This window comes from Mobula birostris, chromosome 7 (genome assembly GCF_030028105.1).
Source record: "Mobula birostris isolate sMobBir1 chromosome 7, sMobBir1.hap1, whole genome shotgun sequence".
NCBI lineage: Eukaryota > Metazoa > Chordata > Chondrichthyes > Myliobatiformes > Myliobatidae > Mobula > Mobula birostris.
This window is the reverse complement of record NC_092376.1, coordinates 385565-413082: the sequence shown is the minus strand read 5'-3', so window position 1 is coordinate 413082 and position 27518 is coordinate 385565. Positions and strand designations below refer to the sequence as shown.

The 27518-nt window shown below is 44.1% G+C and overlaps 1 protein-coding gene across 3 annotated transcripts in view; it reads right to left on the bottom strand.

Moving 5' to 3' along the window:
* Window positions 1-27518, bottom strand: part of LOC140199932 (protocadherin-16-like) — a 454953-nt gene that overhangs the window by 69203 nt on the left and 358232 nt on the right. For all 3 annotated transcript variants that reach the window (XM_072262411.1, XM_072262410.1, XM_072262409.1), the window contains 3 exons: window positions 10181-11041; window positions 8024-8137; window positions 3629-3840 (listed from right to left, as the gene is read on the bottom strand). In XM_072262411.1, the coding sequence (XP_072118512.1) occupies window positions 3629-3840; window positions 8024-8137; window positions 10181-11041 (1187 nt within the window). The remainder of the gene's footprint in view (window positions 1-3628; window positions 3841-8023; window positions 8138-10180; window positions 11042-27518) is intronic.

Genomic DNA, 27518 nt, shown 5'->3' with positions numbered 1-27518 from the left:
TTTAGAAGGAATTTAGAAGGGGGATCTCATTAAAACCTTTTGACATTTGAAAAGCCTAGACATAATAGATGTGGAAAGGATGTTTCTCATGGTGGGAGAATCTAGGACAAGAGGGCACAGCCTCAGGATAGAGGGGCATCCATTCAAACAGTGATGCAGAGAAATTTCTTTAGCCAAAGGGTGGTGGTGAATTTGTGGAATTTGTTTCCACATGCAGCTGTGGAGGCCAGGTCATTGGGTATGTTTAAGGCAGAGATTGATAGGTTCTTGACTGGATATGGCATCAAGGGTAATGGGGAGAAGGCCGGGAACTAGGGTTGAGGAGGAGAAAAAAAAAAGGATCAGCCATGATTCAATGGTGCAGCAGACTCGAAGAGCCAAAAGGCCTAATTCTGCTCCTATATCTTTTATGATCTTATATCTGTGGAAGCCCTTAGGAATCTCCTTCTCCTTGTCTACTAGATCAATCTCATGCCTTCTTTTAGTGCTCCTGACTTTGTTTTTAAGTTTTCTCTTGCATGTCTTATACTCTTCAAGCACCTCATTTGTTACTATCTGTCTATACCTGATATGCACCTCCTTCTTCTTCTTTGTAACTGTATTGATATGTTCGGTCCAGGTTAGATGAGATATTGACACCCAAGAATTTGAAATTGCTAATTCTTTCCACTTCTGACTCCTCTCTAAGAACTGGTGCGTATTCCCTCATCTTACCTTTTCTGAAGTCCACAATTAGAAACTTTCAATTCCTGACTTTGTGAGCTTAATAACATCTTTCTGCATAGCCACTCCACTATGTGTTCTGGCGTTTTGGTTCCCAACCCCCTGCAAACCACCCACCCCAGCCCCTGTGCAGCACAGGCAAAACTTCCCACTGGGATATTTGTCCACCTCCAGTTCAGGTGCAAACCATCTTTTCTACATAGGTCCCACCTTCCCTGGATGAGCCCAATGATCCTGAAATCTGAGGTCCTCCCTCATACACCAACTCCTTAGCCATGTGTTAAACTTTATAATATTCTTTATCAGTAGGAGTGTCAAAGGTTACAGGGATAAGGGAAACAAATGGGGTTGAGGAATAATAAATCAGCTATGATGGAATGGCAGAGCAGACTTAATGGATCAAATGGCATAATTCTACTTCTACGTCTCATGGTCTTATGGTGTTTTTGTAAATCAGTTAGGCCATATTTGGAGTTTGCATTCAATTGTGGTCACCCCATGAGAGGAAGGATGTTGGAAGAGTGCAGAAGAGGTTTACCAGGATGCTGCCTGGATTAGAAGGCATGTGCTATAACATGAGGTTGGACAAACTAGGGGTGTTTTCTCTGCAGTGCCAGAGGGTGACAGGCGATCTGATGGAGGTTTATAAGATTATGAGAAGCATCGATAGAGCAGACAAACAGTATCTTTTTCCTAGGTTGAAATGTCTAATACCAGAGGCCATGCAATTAAAGTGAGAAAGGGAAATTTCAGAGAAATATGATGGCAAGTTTTTTACACAGAGAATGGTGGGTGCCTGGAATGTGCCACCAAGGTTGGTGGTGGACATAGTTCCATGAAAGAAAGGGATGAATGTGATGTAAATGGAGGGATATGGACATTGTGTAGACAGATGGGATTAGTTTAGTTGGGGTTTTGATGACAAGGTCTTTGACAAGGTCCCTCCTGGGAGGTTTGTCAAGCAGGTTCAGTCACTCGGCATTCAGGATTGAATTGATTTGACTTTATTTCTTACATCCTTCACATACACAAGGAGTAAAAATCTTTACATTATGTCTCCATCTAAATGTGCAATGTGCAATCATAGTAATTTATAATAATTTATAATAAATAGAACAGTCAATGTACACTCAAATCAGTGTGAGCTCATCAGTCTGATGGCCTGGTGGAAGAAGCTGTCCCGGAGCCTGTTGGTCCTGGCTTTTATGCTGCGGTACCGTTTCCAGATGGTAACAGCTGGAACAGTTTGTTATTGGGGTGACTCGGGTCCCCAATGATCCTTCAGGCCCTTTTTACACACCTGTTCTTGTAACTGTCCTGAATGATGGGGAGCTCACAACTCCCGATGCACTGGGCTGTCTGCACCACTCTCTGCCGAGTTGGGTGATTGAGGGAGGTACAGTTCCCACACCAGGCAGTGATGCAGCAAGGCAGGTAGTAAATGAGGTAGTAAGTTGGATTAGACATTGGCTTTGTGAGAGAAGCCACAGAGTGACAGTAGATGTTTGCTTCTCTGACTGGAGGCCTGTGACTAGTGGAGTGCAGCAGGAATTGGTGCTGGGACCATTGTTGTTTGTCATCTATATCAACAATCTGGATGATAATGTGGTTAACTGGATCAGCAAATTTGCAGATGACATCAAGATTGGAGGTGTAGTGAACAGAGAGGAAGGCTATCATGGCTTGCAGAGGGATTTAGACCAGCTGGAAAAATGGGCTGAAAAATGTCAGTTGGAATATTTGACATTCCATTTCGTTGCATTTCGGTAGGACCCACCAGGGTAGGTTTTACACAATGAACGGTAGGGTGGTAGGGCACTGAGAAGTGTGGTAGATCAGAGGTATCTGGGAATAGAAGCCCATAGTTTGTTGAAATCAGCATCACTGGTAGATAGGGTAGTAAAAAAAGCTTCTGGCATATTGGCCTTCAAAAATCAAAGTATTGCATTCAGGATATGGGATGTTATGTTGAAGTTGTGTACGGTGTTGGTGAGGCCTCATTTGGAGTATTGTGTGCACTTTTGATTACCTACCTACAGGAAAGATGTAAATGAGGTTGAAAGAGTACAGAGAAAATTTACAAGGATGTTGTTGGGTCTGGAGGACCTGAATTATAAGGAAAGATTGAATAGGTTAGGACTGTATTCCTTAGAACATAAAAGACTGAGAAGAGAATTGATAGAGGTTTACAAAATTACAAGGAGTATAGTTAGAGAAAATGCAAGCAGGCTTTTTCCACTGAGATTCAGTGGCTCTACAACCAGGGTTCATGAGTTAAGGGTGAAAGGTGAAAAGTTTCAGAGGAACATGAGGGGAAACTTCTTCACTCAGAGGGGCGTGAGGTTGTGGAACGAGTTGCCAGCCATTTCAACTTTGAAGTGAAGTTTGGATGGGTACATGGATGGTGGGGGTATGGAGTGCTGTGGTCCAATGCAGGTCAATGGGCTGAAAGGCCTGTTTTTGTGCTCTATTTTTCTATGACTTTGTGACTGTATGCTACAGAGAGAGGGGCAGACAGACACCAGTCAGAGTACAAATCTCTCCTCCCTGTTCCTGCCCCGTCCCCAAAGAGAGGGACCAAGAGACACTGATCAGTGTACAGATTTCCCCCTGAGAAAGAGGGACTGAGAGACACCAGTCTCCCCCTGAGAGAGAAGGACTAAGAGACAATGGTCAGTGTACAGATCTCCCCCGAGAGGGAGGGACTGAGAGAGACTGGTCAGTGTAATGATTTCCCACTGAGAGCGACCGACTGAAGAGACACCAATGTACAGATAGTCATCTGAGAGAGAGGGACTAAGAGACACCAGACAGTGTACAAATATCTCCTGAGAGAGAGGGACTGGGAGTCACCAGTCAGTGTATAGGTCTCCCACACAAGAGAAAGGGACTGAGAGATGCCTACCTGCATAATTGGTGTGCTGTATCCCTGAGCCTCCCACAGAAAGGCCACATAATTCTGCTGTTGGAAATGGGGCAGGTTATCATTCACATCCTGCAGAACGAGTGTGACCGAGGTGAAAACGGCTGATGTTGATGATTCGGCCTTAATAACGAGGCGCAGGCGGGGTGCTTCCTCAAAGTCCAGCCCAGCTGAGCTCTTAATGGAGATATCACCTGAGATAAAACAGTAGAAGATTAGAAATAGAGAGGAATAGGCTATACAGCCCCATGAGACTATACTCCCATTCATCAGGATCATGTCTACCTCAACACCATCTCCTTATCTCACTCGAGTCCTCCATTGAAAAATCTGGTCTAAATGCCAGGTCCAATCAGAGCACAGAAGCAGTCCGGCCCAAAACGTTGACTGTACTCTTTTCCATAGTCGCTGCCTGGCCTGCTGAGTTCCTCTAACATTTTGTGTGTATTGCTCAGATTTCCAGCATCTGCAGATTTTCCTCTTGTTTGAAGTGCTCTGAAGGTTCAGTAGCCTCTGCATGGAATAATGTTCCTAGTTCATGATCAGTTTCTTAACTCTGAACCTATAACCCCTGGTTTCAGACTTAGCTGGGGTAAGCAACACTGCACACCTATGCTGTAAGTGTCATCTAGATAGGTACATGGATAGGACTGTTTTTGAGGGCTGTAGACCAAATGTAGGCAGATGGGCTGAATTCACTGGCAACACAGTCAGCATGGATCAGTCATGCTGAATGCCCTATTTTCACACTCTGTGATTTTATGACTGTTTCAGCTATCCTGGCATTCCCACATTTCTGCCCCATCCACTTCCAGGAAGGGCAGGCTGAACCAGAGGAACGGCACTGGATATTCCACTTGGGAAGTAGACAGAACACAGAAGAGTACAGCAGAGAAACAGGCACTCTTGTCCATGATGCTTTGCTGAAATAACTAAACTAATCCAGGCAGCATCCATCATTAAGGATTTTCTAAACAGGAAGAAAATTCAAAAATCAGAGCTGTAAAGGGACTTGGGGGTCCTTGTGCAGGATTCCCTAAAGGTTAATTTGCAGGTTAAGTCAGTGGTGAGGAAGGTAAATACAATATTAGCATTCATTTCGAGAGGACTAGAATATAAAAACAAGGATATGATGCAAGATATTGGTCAGACTGCACAGAGTATTGTGAAGAATTTTGGGTCCCTTTATAAGAAAAGATGTGCTGGCATTGGAGAAGGTCCTGAGGAGGTTCATGAGAATGATTCCAGGAATGAAAGGGTTAACATATGAGGAGCATTTGATGACTCTGGGCCTGTGCCTGCTGGAGTTTAGAAGAATGAGGGGGGAGTCTAGGACCAGATTCTGCCCCTATGTCTAATGGTCTTAAGGTCTAAGGACGCTGACCATCAATAATGTGCCCTCTTCCCATTTTTAACATCAGGGAGGAGGTACAGGAGCCTGAAGAAACACAATGTTTTAGGAACAGCTTCTTCCACTCTGCCATCAGATTTATATACAATGCCTTGCTATTTTGCTCTTGTTATTGTTTCAGCATGAGGTTAGTTATGACAAACTCTCTGAATGCTGTTTACAGCAGAATGTGGTGTTCGTGGAGGCTCAGCAGCTTGTGATGTGCTGTTTACTGTTGCGAACCCCGGAGCCTAATCTGAGCCACACGCTGCAGCCAAACCTCAGAGGCCAGGCTATGCTCCATTCAGGGTCCCGGGAGCCGTGAGTCACTGCTGTCAGACACTCACCAGGGGAAGGCTGTCACGGAATGTGTGGAACAGCCTCCACTTTACAAGAGGTGTGAGAGGAACCTGCCAGGGGAGGTATGGGACTGATTAGAATTGACCATCAAACCATGTACCCCAGCACTTTGACACGCAAACACTTATAACATACACATTGCAAGCAGAGTGCAGCAGTGTAGCTTGGAATCCCACAGATGTTTGGCTCAGTCCTTGTTGAGCTTTTAATGGCCCAAGAACTGAGGCAAATGTAAAAACAACTGTCAGAACCAAGGGGGATTCATGCTTCCCACAGAAGACTTGGCTGCACACTTCACACAGCAGCATCAACTGTTGTTTCTGTAGATGAGTGACCCTAGGCCAGAGTTCAAACCTTCTCCTGAAGGCCACACATGTCCCTTCCAAATGAGAATTAGACTTACACAGATATAAAGAACATAGAACAGTAGAGCACCGTATATGCCCTTCAGCTCACAATGCGTGTTGACCTTATAACCTACACCTAGACCAATGTAACCCTTCCCTCCTACACAGCCCTCCATTTTTCTATGATCCATGTGCCTATTTAAGAGTCTCTTAAATGTCCCTGATATCATGAAATTTGTTTTTTTTGTGACAGCAATACAATATCATAACTAGAGAGAAGTTACCATAACTAGGGAGAAGGTTCTTGGGAAACTGAAAGGTCTGAAGGTTGATACCTTGACTACCTGGACCAGATGGTGTACGCCCCAGAGCTCTGAAAGACATGGCTGAAGAGATTGTGGAGGCATTAGTAATGATCTTCTAAGAATCACCTGATTCTGGAATGGTTCTGGAAGACCGGAAAATTGCAAGTGTCACTCCAATCTTCAAGAAGGCAGGGAGACAAAGGAAGGGAAATTATAGGCCAGTTAGTTTGACCTTAGAGGTTGGAAAAATATTGGCATCCATTATTAAGGATGAGGTCTCAAGATCCTTGGAGGCGCATGATAAAATAGGTTGTAGCCAAGGAAAAATCTTGCCTGACAAATCTCATGGAATTCTTTGAAGAAATAACAAGCAGGATAGACAAAGGAGAACTAGTTGATGTTGTGTACTTGGATTTTCAGAGGCTTTTGAAAAGGTGCCACACATGAGGTTGCTTAACAAACTATGAGCCCATAGTATTACAGGGAAGATCCCAGCATGGATTAAGTAGTGGCTGATTAGCAGGAGACAAAGAGTGGGAATAAAGGGAGGCTTTTCTGTCTGGCTGCCAGTGACATTATATGTCAATGATTTGGGTGATGGAATCAATGGCTTTGTTGCCATGTTTGCAGATGATATGATGATAGGTGGAGGGGCAGGTAGTTTTGGGGAAGTAGAGAAGCTATAGAAGGACTTAGAAAGATTAGGAGAATAGGAAAAGAAATGGAAGATGGCATACAGTGTCAGGAAATGTATGGTCATGAACTTTAGTAGAAGAAATGGAAGGGTTAACTTTTTTCTAAATGGAGAAAAAATACAAAAAAAAAACTGACATGTAAAGGGACTTAGGAGTCCTTGTGCAGGATTCCCTAAATATTAATTTGCAGATTGAGTCTGTGGTGAGGAAGGCAAATACAATATTAGCATCCATTTCAAGGGGACTAGAATATAAAAGCAAGGACGTAATGCTCAGACTTCATAAAGCACTGGTGAGGCCTCACGGTTCTGTGAGTAGGTTTGGGCCCCCCATCTTAGAAAGGATGTGCTGAAACTGGAGAATGTTCAAAGGAGGTTCACAGAAATGATTCCAGGATGGAATAGCTTGTCATATGAGGAGTGTCTGGTGGCTCTGGGCCTGTATTCACTAGAATTCAAAAGAACGAGGGATGACCCCATTGAAACTTATTAAATGTTGAAACGCCTTGATAGAGTGGATGTGGAGTGGACGTTTCCTATGGTGGGAGAGTCTAAGCCAGAGGACACAGCCTCAGAATAGAGGGCGTTCTTTTAGAACAAAGATGAGGAGGATTTTCTTTAGCCAGAGAGTGGTGAATCTCTGGAATTCTTTGCCTCAGGCAGCTGTGTAGGCCAAGTCTTTAAATATATTTAAGGCAGTGGTTGACAGTTTCTTGATTGTTGAGTGCATGTTGGGTTGCAGGGCGAAGGCAGGAGACTGAGGCTGAGAGGAAAATTGGATCAGTCATAATGGTGGAGCAGATGTGATGGGCCGAATGGCCTAATTCTGCTCCTATGTCTTATGATCTTATGGTGTCATACAATACAGAAAACTTACTATAAATTACAATAAGACCTCTCTTGCTCACCCCTAATGTTAGCCTCATTCTAAATTGCTCCCAGCCTCTCCCATTCTCCCAGATCTGTTTCGATTTGTCAACCTCACCTAACACTCCCCACACCTATTGATATTGAAAGGTCTGGGTTGAGTGGATATGGGGAGGATATTTCCTACAGTGGGTGAGTCTAGTATCAGAGGGCACAGACTCAAAATAGAGGGATGTCCATTTAAAACAGAGATAAGGAGAAATTTCTTTAGCTAAAGGGTGGCGAGATTGTGAAATTCACTGGCACAGACGGCTGTGGAGGCCATCCCTCTATACTCCTACCCTCCTATACATCCCATCTCCATCTGCATCTTGTCCCCTTATCCTATCCCATCCTCCCCTTCCCCCCACCTACCAGTATGAGAGCGAATAGTGAAGGTGCCCCTCTCATTCCCACTGAAGATGCTATAGAGGATTCCTCGATTGGAGCCATTCTGATGCTGGGCTTGAACCCTGACCACTGATGTGCCTGTGGAAAGAGAAAGACCGCATTTACACAGAGCGCTCTGTGTCCAAGGCCGGCCACATCCAGTTTGTAGATAAGCTGCCAACATCTCTGTCCCTGTCCCATGGGAGTGTAAGACAGTAATAATTGCCAGGGTTTAATGTTGACACAAAAAGAGGGAGGGAGGGAGGGAGGGAGAGGGAGAGGGAGAGGGAGAGGGGGAGAGAGAGAGAGAGAGAGAGAGAGAGAGAGAGAGAGAGAGAGAGAGAGAGAGAGAGAGAGAGAGAGAGAGAGAGAGAGAGAGAGAGAGAGAGAGAGATAAAAAGGAGACTTCACAAATAATAATTTGTCTTGTCATTGTCATTTGTCCTCCTGAAGTGGAGAAGGTCACATTTTCCCACATTATGCTCCATCTGCAGAGAGACTTGGATAGATTGGGCAAAGAAGTGGCAAATGAAATACAATGTTGGAAAGTGTATGGTTATGCACTTTGGCAGAAGAAATAAATGGGCAGACTATCATTTAAATGGAGAGAGAATTCAAAGTTCTGAGATGCAACGGGACTTGGGAGTCCTCGTGCAGGATACAAGGTTAAATTCCAGGCTGAGTCGGTGGTGAAGAAGGCGAATACAATGTTGGCATTCATTTCTAGAGGAATAGAGTATAGGAGCAGGGATGTGATGTTGAGGCTTTATAAGGCGCTGGTGAGACCTCACTTGGAGTACTGTGTGCAGTTTTGGGTTCCTTATTTAAGAAAGGATGTGCTGACGTTGCAGAGAGTTCAGAGAAGATTCACTAGAATGGTTCCGGGAATGAGAAGGTTAACATATGAGGAACGTTTGTCCGCTCTTGAACTTTACTTCTTGGAGTTTAGAAGAATGAGGGGGGACCTCATAGAAACATTTCGAATATTGAAAGGCATGGACAGAGTGGATGTGGCAAAATTGTTTCCCATGGTGGGGGAGTCTAGTATGAGAGGACATGACTTAAGGATTGAAGGGTGCTCATTTAGAACAGAGATGCGAAGAAATTTTTTTAGTCAGAGGGTGGTGAATCAAAGGAATTTGTTGCCATGGGTGGCAGTGAAGGCCAAGCCATTGGGTGTATTTGAGGCAGAGATTGATAGGTATCTGAGTAGCCAGGGCATCAAAGGTTATGGTGAGAAGGCGGGGGAGTGGGACTAAATGGGAGAATGGATCAGCTCATGATAAAATGGCAGAGCAGACTCGATGGGCCGAATGGCCGACTTCTGCTCCTTTGTCTTATGGTCTCGTGGTCTTATGATCTCTATGCTGTATACATATTTGGTTGTCTTCATTAACCTGGAAAGAGTGCAGAGAAATTTAAGAAGATGATATCGGGACTTGATTTATAGGCAGAGACTAGGCAGCATAGAAACTAATTCCTGTGTAGAAGATTGATAGGTGACCTTATAAAGGTGCATAAAATCATGAGGGCATGGAAAGGGTGAATGTGCACCCAGGGAAGTGGAACTAAAAACTAGAGGACACAGGCTTAACATGAGAGGAGAAAGATTTAAAAGGAACCCAAGGGGGCAACTTTACCCAGAGGGAGGTCAGTATTTGGTATGAGCTGCCAGAGGAAGTGGTGAAGGCAGGTACATTAACAACATTAAAAGCCATTTCAGTAAGGACATGAATAACAGGGGTTAGAATGAAAAACATAGATGTGAGTGTGTGAGGTGTGAATGTGTGTGATGTGTCTGAGTGTGAGTGTCTGAGGTGTGTGCATATGCAGTTTGAGTGTGTGAGGTGTGAATGTGTGTGATGTATCTGAGTATGAGTGAGGTGTGTGCATATGCAGTTTGAGTGTGCGTGTGGCGTGAATGTGTGTGAGGTGTGGGAGTGTATGTGAATGTGTGATTGTGAGTGTTGTCAGTGTGTATGAGCATGTGGGTAAGGTGTGAGTGTGTGAGGTGTGAGTGTGTGAGGTGTGTGTGTGTGTGAGGTGTGTGTGTGAGAGTGCGTGTGTTTGTGTGGTGTGAACATGCGTGAGCATGTGAGTGTGAGTGTGGATAAGTGTGATGATGACATCTTGCTTAGTTACCTGGTGCAGAATTCTCAGCCAGTGCCACATCGCTGATACTGCGCCGAAAGCGGATGCCATGGTAACGCTCCTCCCTCAGGTACACCATTACCACTCCGGTGGATGAACGGGCGGGTGACCCTTGGTCTGTGGCCACCACAAAGAGCGTGCGCTCTCTCAGACTCATCGAGCTCACTGCATGCAGCAGGCGGATCTCGCCGGTAAAGGAGTTAATGCTGAACCCATGGACCATGGTGGAGAACCTGTAGAATATGGAGGCATTTGCACCAAAATCCTTGTCCTCGGCCTTCATGGTGGCTACCAGCTCATTCACCGGAGTGTGCCTGGAGATGTTTACGATAAGTGGGTCAGTGAGGAAGTGCGGAGAATTGTCATTAACGTCCTTCACAATAACTTCTACCCGGGTGGTGGAACTCCTGGGATCTGAGGGAGCGGAGTCCACGGCTCGCACCAGGAATGAATATGAGGTGTGCTTCTCCCGATCCAGTGTCATGGTTGTACTCACCTTCCCTGTCTTGTCAATGCTGAACACGCCCAGTGACTCACCACTCAGGTAATACAACACCTCTCCATTGGGACCCGCATCGGCATCAACTGCAGATACCTGCAAAACTATTGTGCCAACTGTACTGTCCTCCTCGACCTCGGCCACGTAGCTTGACTCCTGGAAAGTGGGAGTGTTGTCGTTGATGTCTAACACGTGTACAAAGACCGAGGCCGAGCAGCTGCGCTGGGGGTGCCCCTGATCCCATGCCACAATGGTCAGAGTATAGAGTGAGACAGATTCCCTGTCCAGACTGGTGCTTGTGGACAGGATACCACTGGTCCGGTCCATGTTGAAATGTCCGTTAGGATCACCCTCTGCAGGAAGGAGAAAAAATGAATGCCAAAGTCTTCCATTATGACTTAAAATTTTTGCAGGGTCATAGAGTACTACAACACAGACACAAGCCATTCAGCCCATCTAGTACATGATGAACTATTAATCTGCTTGGTTCCATCAACCTGCACTCGGACCTGCATTGTTAGAGGAATGGAGATGAGATTCTGTGGTAGAACACCCAGATGGTATGTTGCCTCCCAGGTGCCAGGGTCAGAGACATCTCAGATTGGATCCATGGCATTCTAAAAGGAAAGGTGAGCAGCTAGAAGTCTTGGTACACATTGGCACCAATGACTCAGGTAGGAAAGTTGAGAAGGTCCTGAAGAGAGATTATAGGGAGCAAGGTAGAAAGCTGAAAAGTAGGACCTGCAGGGTAGAAATTTCTGGATTGCTGCCTGTGTCACGTGCCATTGAGAGTAAGAATAGAATAATTTGGTAGATGAATACATGACCGGGGGCAGGGGTTCAGATTTATGGATCATTGGGATCTCTTCTGGGGCAGGTATGGCCTGTACAAAGTGGACGGGTTGTACCTGAACCCGAGGGGGAACAATATCCTTGTGTGCAGGTTTGCTACAGCTGTTTGGGAAGGCTTAAACTAATTTAGCAAGGGGTTGGGAACCAGAGTGATAGGGCTGAGGATAGCGTAATTGCTTTACAAACAGAGGAAATGTGTATTGAGATGGCTAGCAAGGAGATGCTGATGATAGGGCAAAATTGCAGTCAATAGAATGAGTTGCAATGTAAACAGGGGACAGAAAGGGTGATGAATGCGGGACTGAAGGTGTTATATTTGAATGCGCGCAGTATACAGAATAAAGTAAACAAACTTGTAGCACAGTTACAGATTGGCATATTTGATGTTGTAGGCATCACTGAATCATGGCTGAAAGAAGATTATAGCTGGGAGCTTAATGTCCAAGGATACACATTGTATCAAAAGGACAGGCAGGTAGGTGGAAAGGGTGGGGCGGCTCTGTTGGTAAAAATGAAATTAAATTATTAGAAAGAGATGACATAGAGCTGGAAGGTGTAGAGCTAAGGGACTGTAAGGATAAAAAGACCCCTGATGGGAATTATATACAGACCTCCGAGGAGTAGTAAAGGTGTGGTCTACAAATTGCAATGGGAGATAGAAAATGCATGTCAAAAGGGCAATGTTACAACAGTCATGGGGATTTCAACATGTAGATTGAGTGGGAAAATCAGGTTGCTGCTGGATCCCAAGAGGGAGAAGTTCTAGAATGCCTACAAGATGGCTTTTTAGAGCAGCTTATGGTTGAGCCCATTAGGCGATCAGCTATTCTGGACTGATCACTTCCACGGATGCTGCTCGACCTGCTGAGTTCCTCCAGCATGTTATGAGTGTTATTCTGGCCTGGGTGTTGTGCAATGAACTGGAATTGATTAGCGAGCTTAAGGATAAAGGAACTCTGAAGGACAGTTGATCATAATATGATAGAATTCACCCTGCAATTTGAGAAGGAGAAGCTAAAGTCAAATGTATCAGTATTGCAGTGGAGTAAAGGAAGTTACAGAGGCATGAGAGAGGAACATCCTCTCCACATACACCCTGTCAAGGTCTTTCACCATTGATAGGTTTCAATGAGGTCACCCCTCATTCTTCTCAATTCCAGTGATTACAGGCCCAGAGACATCAACACTCTTCATATGACAAGCCGGTTAATCCTGGAATCATTTTCATGATCACCCGCCCCCACCCCCCGAACCCTCTCCAGTTTCAGTACATCCTTTCTAAGTTAAGGTGCCAGAACCTGCTCACAATACTCCAAGTGAGGCCTCACCAATGCTTTATAAAGTCTCAACATTGCATTCTTGTTCTAGTCATCTTGAAATGAATGCTACTGTAGCGGTGTGCTACACACAGCGCTAGAATAACCACACGGAGTCGGTGAGTTAGAGTTGCGATGAAAGAGATTTATTCAAACTTCGCGGCCTGCTTTAAAACCTTCCCGTTCCTGCCCTCCCTGGGGTGGGACTGCTGTGGGGAATGCATGTTCCCAGACCCTTTCTGCGCACGGGATTTTCCCCCTGCTGGTGAAGATGGCCTGGCGCCCTTTTTGGGGCCGGCCCTCTGCCTGCGCGCGCTGTTGTGAGCCGGTTCATGGGCCAGAAAGTGGGTCGCCACACTACCATTGCATTTGCCTTTCTCATCACAGACTCAAACTGCAAATAAATCTTCAGGGAATCCTGCACAAGTACTCCCAAGTCTCATTGCACCTCAATTTTTTGTATTTTCTCTCTATTAAGAAAATAGTCAACCCTTTCATTTCTTCTACCAAGGTGCATGGCCATACACTTCCTGACACTGTATTCCATCTGAAATTTCTTTGCCCTTTCTCCTAATCTGTCTAAGTCCTTCTGTAGCCTCTCTACTTCCTCAAAACTACTGTCCCTCCACCTATCTTCATATCATCCACAACTTTGCAAAAAAGCCATCAATTCAAATCATTGACATATAATGAAAAAAAATTGGTCCCAACACAGACCCTGGTGGAACACCACTAGTCATCAGCAGCCAACCAGAAGAGGCTACTTTTATTCCCATTCATTGCCTCCCACCAATTAGCCGCCACTTTATCCATGCTAGAACCTTTCCTGAAAGATAGGCTCGTATCTTGTCAAGTAGCCTCACGTGTGGCACCCTTTCAAAGGCCTTCTGAAAATCCAAGTATATAACATCAACCGATTCTCCTTTGTCCATCTTGCTTGTTATTTTTTCAAAGAATTCCAACAGATTTTTCAGGCAAAATTTTCCCTTGAGGGAACAATGCTGATTGCGGCCTATTGTGTGCCTCTAGGTACCCCAAAACCACATCTTTCACAATCAACTCCAACATCTTCCAAATCACTGATGTCAGACTAACTGGTCTATAATTTCCTTCCTTCTGCCTCTCTCCCTTCTTGAAGAGTGGAGTAACCTTTGCAATTTTCCAGTCTTCCAGAACCATTCCAGAATCTAGTGATTCTTGAAAGATCATTACTAATGCTTCCATAATCTCTTTAGTCACCTCTTTCAGAACACTGGTATGTACACCATCTTGTCCAGGTGACCTATCTACATTCAGACCTTTCAGTTTCCAAAGAACCTTCTCTCTAGTATTGGTAACTTCATACACTTCATGGCTCCTAATACCTGGAAATTCCACCATACTGCTAGTGTTTTCCACCGTGAAGACTGATGCAATACTTATTCAGTTCATCTACCTTTTCCTTGTTCCCCATTACTACCTCTCCAGCATCGTTATCTAGTGGTCTGATATCCATTTTCACAGTTTATGTATCTGAAGGAGCTTTTGGTATCCTCTTTAATATTATTGGCTAGCTTTATTGATTCCATCTTTACCTTCTTAATGACTTTTTATTGCTTTCTGTTGGTTTTAAAAGCTCCCCAACCCTCTAACTTCCCAATGATTTTGCTTGAGATGCTCTCTCTTTGATTTTTATGCTGGTTTTGACTTCTCTTGTTAGTGATGGTTGTGTCATCTTTCCTTTAGAATACTTCTTCCACTTTGGGATGTATATATCCTGTTTCTTCCGAATTGCTTCCAGAAATTCCATCCATTGCTGCTCCACCATCACCCTTGCCAGTGTCCTTTTCCAATCAATTCTGGCAAACTTCTCTCATGCCTCTGTAATTCCCTTCACTCAAAAGTCTGATATATCTGACTTCTGCTTCTCCTTCTGAAATTTCAGGGTGAATTTGATCATATTATAATCACCTGCCCCAAAGGGTTCTTTTACCTTCAGCTCTCTAATCAATTCAGGTTCATTGCACAACACCCAATCCGGAATAGCTGATCCTCCAGTGGGGTCAACCACAAGCTGCTCAAAAAAGCCAACTCTTAGTCACTCCAGAAATTCCCACTCCTGCAATCCATCATCAGCCTGATTTTCCCAATCTACCTGCATATTGAAATCCCTGAAGTCTATTGTAATATTGCCGTCTTAGCATGTATTTTCTATCTCCCGTTGTAATTTGTAGACCACATCCTTAGCACTGTTTGCGGGTCTGTATACAACCCCCATCAGGGTCTTTTTAAACTTGCAGTCCCTTAGCTCTACCACAATGATTCAACCCCTTCTGATCCTATGTCATCTCTTTGTAATGATTTGATTTCATTTTTTACCAACAGAGCAACACCGCCCCCTCAGCCTTCCTGCCTGTTCTTTTGATACAATGTGTATCCTTGGACATTTTACTCCCAGCTATGATCTTCTTTCAGCCATGGTTCAGTGATGCCTACCACATCATACCTGCCAATCTGTAACAGTGCTACAAGTTCATCTACCTTAGCTTGTATACTGCGTCCATTCAAATATATCCCATTCGGTCTTGGATTCATCCTTTTTCATTTTGTCCACCGTTTACATTGTAACTCATCCTGTTTACTGCAATTTTGCCCTATCAACAGCCTCTCTTCACACTTCCTCATCTTCAGCACCAGCATCTGCCTTTCCTGTAATACTTTTGCTTTGAAGTATATGCAGCTCAGGACATTAGTCGCACCATTCTCCACCTTTCGATTCCTAACTTTGTCTGACATTTACCTGAGGATAGATACAGGCCAAAGAAGTATTCTGAAGTCAGGATGATGCTGACGAGAGAAGTCAAAGCCAACATAAAAGCCAAAGGGAGGGCATATAATGAGCAAAAATTAGTGGGAAGTTCAAGGATTGGGAAACCAACAGAAGGCAACTAAAAAAGTCATTAAGGAAAAGATGGAATATGAAGCTAGCCAATAATATTAAAGAGGATACCAAAAGTTTCTCCAAATATGTGTAGTGTAAAAGAGAGGCCAGAGTAGATATCAGATGCTGAAAAATGATCCTGGAGAGGTAGAAATGGATACATGGAAATCTGAATAAGTATTTTCCGTCAGTGTATCTATACCACTTATAATTTTGTATACCTTTATCAAATCTTCCCTCAATCTTCAATGTTCTAGGGAATGAAGTCCTTACCTATTCAACCTTTCCCCATAACTCAGGCCCTCAAGTATCAGCAACATCCTTGTAAATTTTCTCTGTACTCTTTCAATCTTATTTACATCTTTCCTGAATGTAGAGTGTTCAAAGCTGGACACAATACTCCAAATTAGGCTTCACCTGGCATCATCCTTGCAAATTTTCCCTGTAGTCTTTATATTTCCCCACTATTTACTTCACCTTTTACAGAAATGGCCACATTCCATTTACCTTTCTATGTACCATCAGTGACCGTGCGCTAATGCTGTGCTCTTTATGGTATTATGGACTTACACAGCAGTCTGCATCCTCTCTCCATTAGAACACAGAGCAGTACAGGACCAGAATAGGCTTTGTTGTACCACATTAATTCAACTAGAACATAGAACATAGAAATTTACAACACATTACAGGCCCTTCAGCCCACAATGTTGTGCTGACCATGTAACCTACTCTAGAGACTGCCTAGAATTTCCTTAGTGCATAGCCTTCTATTTTTCTAAGCTTCATGTACCCATCCAAGAGTCTCTTAATAGACCCTATCGTATCCGCCTCCACCACTGCCGCCGGCAGCCCATTCCACGCACTCACCACTCTCTGTGTGAAAAACTTACCCCTGACATCCCCTCAGTGCCTGCTTCCAAGCACCTTAAAACTATGCGCCCTTGTGTTAGCCATTTCAGCCCCGGGAAAAAGTCTCTGACTATCCACACGATCAATGCCTCTCATCATCTTGTATACCTCTGTCAAGTGACCTCTCATCCTCCGTCACTCCAAGGAGAAAAGGCCAAGTTCACTCAAACAATTCTCAAAATGCATGTTCTCCAAATCCAATATCCTTGTAAATCTCCTCTGCATTCTCTCTATAGTATCCACATCCTCCCTGTAGTGAGGTGACCAGAACTGAACACAGTGAGGTCTGACCAAGGTCTGATATAGCTATAACATTACCTCACAGCTCTTGAACTCAATCGCACGATTGATGAATGCCAACACACCATATGTCCTCTTAACTAATAATTAAATTCCTAACTAAACCAATTTCTCCTTATAGGACATGTCCTCTGATCCAGACAGCATCTTCTGCAGCCTCCCAAAGCCTCCACATTCTTCCAATTGCTACTGGAAATGATGCAATACTCCAGACGCAGGCGTAGTTTGAGTTTTGTAAGCTGCAGCATAACTTCCGGACTCTCAGATTTAACATCACATATAAGAGGAAAACCCTGCTTTGCTATTTTCCAGTCAAGTGGATAAACTCATATGACCTCACATCTACAACTTTTTGCAGAGTTCTCTTCCCACTGATTCATGCGTTATCGTAGATACAATGTATCTGGGCCCTTCCTCTGAATCAGGGAAATGAGGCTAAATGGATGAGTCCATAAGACTATAAGAGCAGAATTAGGACACTTGGCCCATTGAATCTGCTCCTTGCTTCCTCAACACAATCTGCTCATCTACCTATCTTCGTATCATCCGGAAACTACACCACAAAACCACCAAATCCATAGAAACATAGAAAACCTACAGCACAACACAGGCCCTTCAGCCCACAATGCTTAACCAATTACCCCCGGGATCAATAAAGTATGACTATGACTATGGCTATGCTGTACTGAACATGTATTTACTTTAGAAATTACCTAGGGTTACCCATAGCCCTCATTTTTCTAAGCTCCATGCACCTATCCAGGAGCCTCTTAAAAGACCCTATCGTATCTACCTCCACCACCGTCGCTGGCAGCCCATTCCATGCACTCGCCACCCTCTGCATAAAAAGTTTGCCCCAACATCTCCTCTGTACCTACTTCAAATCTTGAAAATTAATCCAACATTCAAATCTTGACATACTGTATAACTGACCCCTGTGGAACACCAAACAGAAAATGGTCTTTTATTCCCACTCTTTGCCTCCTACCAATCAGCCAATCTTCTATCCATTCCATACTGGAGTCTCTAGAACTGATGACTGAGGCTTCCATTGGTTACAGCATCATAATCTGAAAATGACAGATTTTCCCCACCCACAATTTTCTCTTTGATCTTGTTTCTCTTTTTACAATTGGGATGGAGGCATACAGGGCTATGGTCCAGGTGTGAGTTGATGGGACTAGGCAGAATAACTGTTCAGCATGGACTAGATGGGCCAAAGGGCCTGTTTCTGTGCTGTAGTTCTGTGACTCTACAACATAATTGCTTTATTTGGTCTGAATTACACCAGTCTCCCCTTCATTTTTTCATTACCTTTTCATCTACTTAACCTCCTAATTGACAGAAAAAAAGCTTTTGTATCTCAATACAGAGAGAGAAACTATCTCCCACAATGCCGAATAACCAGAGGACCAGTACAAAATCAGTCTGTATTATTAAACAATACTTCTCCCTTACTCACCAGCTGCATGTACTGCTCCACAAGAAGTGTTCATCCACTTCCCATTGCTTTGTACATAAACTGCCACTATCATCACCCTCGTAACCCTTTTACTCTTAATATATTCATATAATTGATATCCATGTCAATATTTCTCCCTATTGACATTAATCCCATTTGCCATGTTGAGGATGTAGCCATCAATGCCTTGATCATTTAAGTATATGTCCAGAAGTCTCATAAACCTTGTGGTTGTACCTGCAGATTGTATCCACCTCCTCTGGCAGTGAATTCTGGATATCAACCTTTCTCGGTGTAATCTCTTTCTCACCTGTAAATCTCTTTGCTCTTAGCTGGAACTTGTAAATCTCTTTCTCACCTGTAAATTTCTTTGTTCTCACCTAGAACCTGTAAATGTCTTTCTCACCTGTAAATCTCTTTGGTCTCACCTGGAACCTAAGCCTCCTGCATTGGGAGAAATTTCTGCCTTTCCACTGTATTGATGCTGCTTATAATTTTTTGCAACTCTGTCAGGGACCTCTAACACTCAGCTTTCCTTTCTGCCGGGTAAACAAGTCCAGCCTATTCCATCCCCCACTTAACTGGTCTTCCAATCCACACAATACCCTAATGAGTCTCCTCTGTACTCTGTCCAACACAACCACATCATTCCTATAGCATGGAGACCAAATCTACACAAAGTTCCAAAGTGCAATCTTACCAGTGTTGCAGCACAATGTCCCAGCTCTTATATCTGTGCCCCAATCTAGAACGGCAAGCACCCACATATCTTCTTCGCCTCCCTATCTACCTGTCCTGCCACTATCAGGGAATTGTGGACCAAGAGCCGAAGTTCCATTGTTCACTAATGTTCCTTTGTGCCATACCAGCCACGACAGTATACGTCTGAATACTGTTTGACTTCCCAGACTGCATCACCTCACACTTGTCCGGATTAAAGTCATAAAATATCAACTTTTCATGAGATATTTAGACCATAAGACATAGGAGCTGCTAGTAATGGATTGTATAAAATCTTACTTTGCAGCTGCAAAGGACCATTTCAGTTTACCTACAGCTGAAACCGCTTCCCTGATGATGCTATAGCCTTGGCCCAACATTCAGAGCTGTTCCACTCTGAAAACAATACTTCATACACCATGATATTATTCATCAACTTCAGCCTGGCATTTAACACAATCATTCCTCAGAGGCTGGTGGGTAGACTGTCCTCACTGGGATTCAACATCCTTTCTGTAACTGGATCTTGGACTTCTTGATGGAAAGAGCCCAGTCAGTCCGAGTTAGCAGCAACATCTCAAGCTTCATCATGCTGAGCACTGGTGCACACCAGGTTGTGTGTTCAGCCCACTGCTGTTCATGTGCTGTCAGATTCAGCTCAAATCGCATTACCAAATTCACTGATGATACAACAGTGGCTGGCCTCATCAGCAACAATAATCAGTTGGTTTAAAGAGAAGAGGTTGAGAGGTTTGTCAAATGGTGCAAGAACAGCCCGAGTCTCAATGTGGACAAGACAAAAGAGATGATTGTGGACCTCAAGAAAGCACAAGTTGACGACTCTCCCTTGCACATCAATGGCTCTGCTGCGGAGAGAGTGAAGAGCACGATGTTCCTTGGTGTGCACATAGCGAACGATCTAACCTGGACCCACAACACTTCCTCATTAGTCAAGGGGATACTGAGGTTTGCAAGGCTCCTTGACTCCATTCTAACAACTATCTACAGGAACGCCAAGGAAAGTACACTGTTTGACTCCATCATTACATGGTACTGAATAACAAGACATTAGACTACAACACCCTATAGAGGATAGCACAACCCACCAAGAGGATCACCGGGGTTTCTCTCCCCCCCATTTGTGACATTTGCTGAGACCATTGCAGATGAAGGGCCTGAAGAATTGTTGAGGATCCCTACTACCCATCTCACAATCTCTTTGACCCACTGCCACCAGGAAGGAGGTACAGGACTGCAAGACTGGGTAACAGTTTCTTCTCTCAGGCTGAAGAATACCCTGCCACCACCAAGGTCTTATCACTAGGACAGCAAGCTGTTTACTGCTTAGCTGTGCTTCTCTTCACTACATGCATTTTGTATTATATTTTATTAACTTATTTATGGCAATATTTTGGTTTATGTGCTGTCGTGTTATATGTTTTGTAGGTGGATGGTAGTCTGGAGGAACGTTGTTTCATTTAGTTGTGTATATGTACAGTCAGATCACAATAAACTTGATCAGAATTAGGCCATTTGTCTTATAGGGTCTGCTCTGCCATTCCATCATGGCTGATTTATTATTCCTCTCAACCCCCTTCTCCCTGTAACCTTTGATGCCCTTACTAATCAAGAATTTATCAACCTCCATTTTAAATATCCCCAATGATTTGGCCTCCACAGCTGCCTTTGAATATGAATTCCACATATTCACCACTCTCTGGCTTAAGAAATTCCTCCTCAACTTTGTTGTAAAGAGACTTCCTGGTATTCCTAACCCTCTGGCCCTAGACCACCCCACTACCCCACTATAGGAAACATCCTCTGCATGATTTTAACTTCCACATAGATTGGGTGAATCAGGTTGGTCAAGGAAGTCTTGAGGAGAACTTCATAGAATGCATCCATGGTGGCTTTCTTGAGCAGCATGTTAGTACACGTACAAGGGAAAATACTATCTTAGATCTAGTCCTGTGCAATGAGACAGGTAAGGTTAACGATCTTGTAGTCAGGGATTCTCTTGGAAAGAGTGATCATAGTATGATTGAATTTTGCATACAGATGGAGGATGAAATAGTTAGATCTAAAACTAGTGTATTATGCTTGAGCAAGGGAGAGTATAACAGGATGAGGGAAGAGTTGGCTAATGTGGATTGGGAGAACAGGCTATTTGGTAGGACAGTTGAGGAACAGTGGAATATTTTCAAAGAGATTTTTCACAGTGCTCAACAAAAATATATTCCAGTCAAAAATAAGGACAGTAAGTGTGGGGACAGCCAGCTTTGGATAACTAAGGAAATAAAAGATAGTATCAAATTAAAAATTCATGTGTACAAAGTCGCAAAGAGTAGTGGGAGACTGGAGGATTGGGAAAACTTTAAAAAGCAACAAAGAACAACTAAACAAGAAATAAGGAAAGGGAAGATAGAATATGAAAATAAATTAGGACAAAATATAAAAACAGATAGCAAAAGTTTTTATAAAACAGAGAGCAAAAGTTTTTATAAAACAGATAGCAAAAGTTTTTATAAATATATAAAGCAGAAGACAGTGGCTAGAGTCAAGGTAGCTCCCTTGGAAGACGAGAAGGGGAAATTGATACTGAGTGATAAGAAAATGGCTGAGGCATTGAGTGACTATTTTGTGTCGATCTTCACGGTGGAGGACACGTCTAATATACCAAAGAAGGATGTTATGGACGAAATGGGAGGTGAGGACCTCAATAAAATCACTGTCACTAAAGAGATAGTGATGAACAAACTAGAAGGCCTGAAGGTAGATAAGTCCCCTGGTCCTGATGGGATGCATCCCAGGGTGCTGAGGGAATTGGCGGAAGTTATAGTAGATGTGCTGGTAATCATTTACCAAAATTCTCCAGACTCTGGGCAAGTCCCAAAGGATTGGAAGACAGCAAATGTCACGCCACTTTTTAAAAAAGGATGTAGGTAAAAGACGGGCAACTATAGGCCAGTTCGCTTAACATCTGTAGTTGGAAAAATACTTGAAGCTGTCATTAAGGAAGAAATAGCAAAACATTTAGAAAGGAGTGGTTCCATTAGACAGATGCAGCACGGATTCAGAAAGGACAGGTCCTGTTTGACAAACTTACTGGAGTTCTTTGAGGACGTAATGAGTGCAGTGGATAGAGGGGAACAGGCGGCTGTCGTATATTTGGATTTCCAGAAGGCGTTCGATAAGGTGCCGTACAAGAGACTCATAAATAAGATACGGATGCATGGAGTCGGAGGAAGTGTATTGGCATGGATAGTGGATTGGTTAACCCATAGAAGACCGAGAGTTCCTATAAATGGGTGCTTCTCCGGTTGGCAGTCAGTGGTGAGTGGGGTGCTGCAGGGGTCGGTGCTGGGCCCACAGCTGTTCACCATTTACATTGATGATTTGGAAGACGGGACTGAGTGTAGCGTAGCAAAATTTGCTGATGACACTAAACTGAGTGGAAAGGCAAATTGTACAGAGGATGTGGAGAGTCTGCAGAGGGATATAGATAGGTTAAGTGAGTGGGCCAAGGTCTGGCAGATGGAATACAATGTTGGTAAATGTGAGAACATCCACTTTGGAAGGAATAATAGAAGAGCAGGTTATTATTTAAATGGTGAAAGATTACAGCATGCTGTTGTGCAGAGAGACTTGGGAGTGCTTGTTCATGAGTCGCAAAAAGTTGGCTTGCAGTTACAAAAAGTTATTAAGAAGGCAAACGGAATGTTGGCCTTCATTGCTAGGGGGATTGAATTCAAGAGCAGGGAAATCATGCTGCAACTATTGTGACGAAAGAGGGTTACAAAAAGTACACGTAGACTAAGATGTTAACTGTCCTGTGCTGGCACCAGTGGGATCAACAGTTGATCTGCCACCTGTCTTCAGGAGAAAGAGAGATAAGGAAGACATGGAGCAGCATTTGGAAATGTTAATGAAGAGACGGAAGAGTTTAACGGAAGGAGACACGGTCTGAGAGCTGTCAAGATCGGCTCCTTTTTGAACCCTGAACTGTTTGAAGTGTGATGGACAGGCGATACCCCAGCAGGGGGATAAAAAGGGACAGGTTCGCTAAGGCAACACACACGACACCATGAGGTAATGAGACCCTGGAAGCGGTGCGCCTCCCACAAGTCGGTGGGAGTTTTTGGAGGGCTGGTCACGGGACCAAGCCATAGACGCACAGGGTAGAAAGGTACGGATCGGCGGGAACCTGGTGTGTGTCCGCCCTTGCCTGGGTGCCAGGTTCACTGCAGAGGAACGATCGTATCTGAAACGGAGGGGTCACTGTCGGTGACCTCAGAAGACATTACAAAGGGCTCGCCCGAAAGCTGACTGCGAAGAATATCGAAGGTCCTTCCCCCCCCCCCCGTCCATTGCCACGGCAGTGATTACTGTGAACTGAACTGAACTCAATTGAACTGAACTTTGCGTCACTTTGAAACTGGTCATTTACCCCTAGACGACGATAGAGCTCGATTGATCCTGTTATCCTAGTTCTGTGGACATGTGTGTTTATCATTGCTGAACTGTTGCATTTATTATTCTTTCGATTAGAGTACTGTGTTGCTTATTTCTTTAATAAAACTTTCTTAGTTCCAGTAATTCAGACTCCAACTGAGTGATCCATTTCTGCTGGTTTGGCAACCCAGTTACGGGGTACGTAACACTATACAGGGTACTGGTGAGGCTGCACCTGGAGTACTGTGTGCAGTGCTGGTCTACATACTTGTGGAAGGATATACTGGCTTTGGAGGCAGTGCAGAGGAGGTTCACCAGGTTGATTCCAGGAATGAAGGCGTTAACCTATGAGGGGAGATGAGTCGCCTGGGACTATATTCTCTGGAATTCAGAAGAATGAGAGGGGATCTTATAGAAACATACAAAATTTTGAAAGGGATAGATAAGATAGAAGTAGGAAAGTTGTTTCCATTGGTAGGTGAGATTAGAACTAGGGGACATTGCCTCAAGATTCAGGGGAGAAGATTTGGGACGGAGATGAGGAGAAACTGTTTTTCCCAGAGAGTGGTGAATCTGTGGAATTCTCTGCCTAGGGAAGCAGTTGAGGCTTCCTCACTAAATATATTTAAGTTACAGTTAGATAGATTTTTACATAGAAGGGGAGTTAAGGGTTGTGGGGAAAAGGCAAGTAGATGGAGCTGAGTTTACGGACAGATCAGCCACGATCTTATTGAATGGCGGGGCAGGCTCGATAGGCCAGATGGTCTACTCCTGCTCCTATTTCGTATGTTCTCATGTTCACTCTCACTCAGAATTGTTGAGTCTGGCAGCATCAAAGGAGGGGATTAAGGAAATCAACGTTCTGGGCTGGGACCCTTCTTTGGGACTCATTATTTCTGTTATAAAGAGATGCCTTTCCCTCAGATAGTGAGGAGTGTAGCCAGACAAGGCTCCTCATTATCCAGATATTGCCAGCTTCTGTGGCTTCTGCAAACATGCAAAATTAGTTGGTATAATTCATATCAGGTTGTTAAGGTATATCACATTCTGAGGTCCAGCTTTGATCACTGTGGAATCCCAGCACTGATCTGAACATTGATCCCTGTTGCATCCCAGCACTGATCTGAACATCGATCCCTGTGGCATCCCAGCACTGATCTGAACATCGATCCCTGTCGCATCCCAGCACTGATCTGAACATCGATCCCTGTGGCATCCCAGCACTGATCTGAACATTGATCCCTGTCGCATCCCAGCACTGATCTGAACATCGATCCCTGTGGCATCCCAGCACTGATCTGAACATCGATCCCTGTCGCATCCCAGCACTGATCTGAACATCGATCCCTGTGGAATCCCAGCAGTGATCTGAACATTGATCCCTGTGGAATCCCAGCACTGATCTGAACATTGATCCCTGTCGCATCCCAGCACTGATCTGAACATCGATCCCTGTGGAATCCCGGCACTGATCTGAACATCGATCCCTGTGGCATCCCAGCACTGATCTGAACATCGATCTCTGAGGCATGTCAGAACTGATCCCTGGGATACACCACAGGTCACAGATCTCCAATGGGAAAAAGCATCCTTGCACCAGCACCCTGTGCCTCCTGTCATTACACCAGCAGTGGATCCAATTAGCCAGTTTTGCTGGATCTTGGTGCCTTCATCTTCTGAACTAGTCCACTGGACTGGATCATGTCCATTGCTTTCTGTACAAATGCCTACTTCCTGCCTTCATCAATCTTCTTAGTTACCTCCACAGAAACCTCAGTTAATGAAACGGATGTACCCACACGGAGACAGGCCAAGCTGACTATCCTGGAACAGCCACTGACTTTCCAAATGTGTATAAACTCTATCTCCAAGAATTCTCTCCAATCATTTCCCTACTAGTAATTCTGTGCCTTATCCCTGCTGTCTTTTATTTAAGGAACGGTAGTAGCTCTCCTTCATTCTTCTGGGGACTTGATCTGCGGCTCACTCCATCATTGCTATTCTTTACTCATGCACTGTTTCCTGATCTGAGGTTCATTCCAACATCTCTATTCCTCACTCATCCTTTCACTGTTTCCTACTTGAGCATCCAAACCACTGCATGCATTTCTTCTCCTTCCCAGTTCTCCAGACTGAACGTGGGGGGCTATCACCTCCTGAAATGTGGTGTTGACACAACTTCCAGTTATCGGTGTGACTAACGACAGCTGCTGGCCAAGTGCCAACACTTGGAGGTCAAGTTCCTTTGAGTAACAGCACTTCCTGCACCTGTGGTGATCAGGATGTGGGGACAGTCAAGATTTCACAAGACACTGACAGCCCCTGTAAGAACTAAAACCCCCACAACTCTCTTTAAGGAAGCTACTAATCTAACACTAATCATGCACTATGGCTCATTTACAAATCCACATTCACCCCATGTGTTTCCTTGCACACCCAAACACTCCTACAAATCTGTATTCACTCCAAGCATTCTGTTGCACACTCACACACACTTACAAATCTGGATTCATTCCACATGTTCCCTTGCACATCCAAATACTCTTGCAAACCTGCATTCACTAGAGGTGTTCCCTTCAAATTCCAAACACACTTATAATTCCACATTCACCCACGTGTTTCATAAGACCATAAGATGTAATAGCAGAATTAGGCCATTCCATCATGGCTGATCCTGACTCCCACTCAACTCCATATACCTGCCTTCTCGACATATCCTTTGATGCCCTGATCGATCAGGAAACTATCAATTTCCATCTTAAATATACCACAGACTTGCCCTCAACCACTGTCTGTGGCAGAACATTCCACAGATTCACAACTCTGGCTAAAACAATTTCTCCTTACCTCTGTTCTAAAAGGTCGTTCATCAATATTGAGGCTGTGCCCTCTAGTTCTGGATACCCCCACCATAGGAAACATTCTCTCCACATCTGCCATATCTAGTCCTTTCAATATTTGGTAGGTTTCAATGAGATCCCCCTGCTTTGTTCTGAATTCCAGTGGGTACAGGCTCAAAGCTGCCAAACATTCCGCGTATGTTAACCCTTTCATTCCCAGAATCATCCTTGTGAACCTCCTCTGAATCCTCTCCAATGACAACACATCCTTTCTGAAATATGAGACGCAAAACTGTTGACAATACTCCAAGTGCGGCCCAGATAGTGTTTGATAAAGGCTCGCCATTATCTCCTTGCTTTTATATTCTATTCCTCTTGAAATAAATGCCAACATTGCACTTGCCTTCTTTACCACAGACTCAACATGTAAATTAACCCACAGGGTGTCTTGTAGGAGGACTCCCAAGTCCCTCTGTACCTCTGACGTTTGAAACTTCTCCCCATTTAGATAGTACCCCGTGCTATTGTTCCTTTTACCAAAACACATCGTTGTACATTTCCCAATACTATATTCCATCTGCCACTTTTTTGCCCATTCTTCCAATTTGTTTAAGTCCTGCTGTAATCACATCCCTTTGCCACAAGGCCATCAGTTCCATTATCCAAATCATTGACAAACAACGTGAAAAGTAGTAGTCCCACTCTGGCTCCTAAAGAACACCACTAGTCACTGGCAGCCAACCAGAAGGGGCCCCTTTTATTCCCACGTCCTGCCTCTTGCCTGTCAACGATTCCCCTATCCATGCCAGTATCTTTCCTGTAACACCATAGGATTTTATCTTGTTAAGCAGCCTCATGTGTGGTACCTTATCAAATGCCTTCTGAAAATCGAAGCAAATGACATCCACTGCATCTTCTTTCCACCTGCTTGTTACTTCCTCGAAGAACTCCAACATTTGTCAGGCGAGATTTCTCTTTACAGAAACCATACTGTCTTTGACTTATTTTATCATTAGTCTTCAAGTACCCCGAAACCTCAACTTAATAATAGACTCCAAC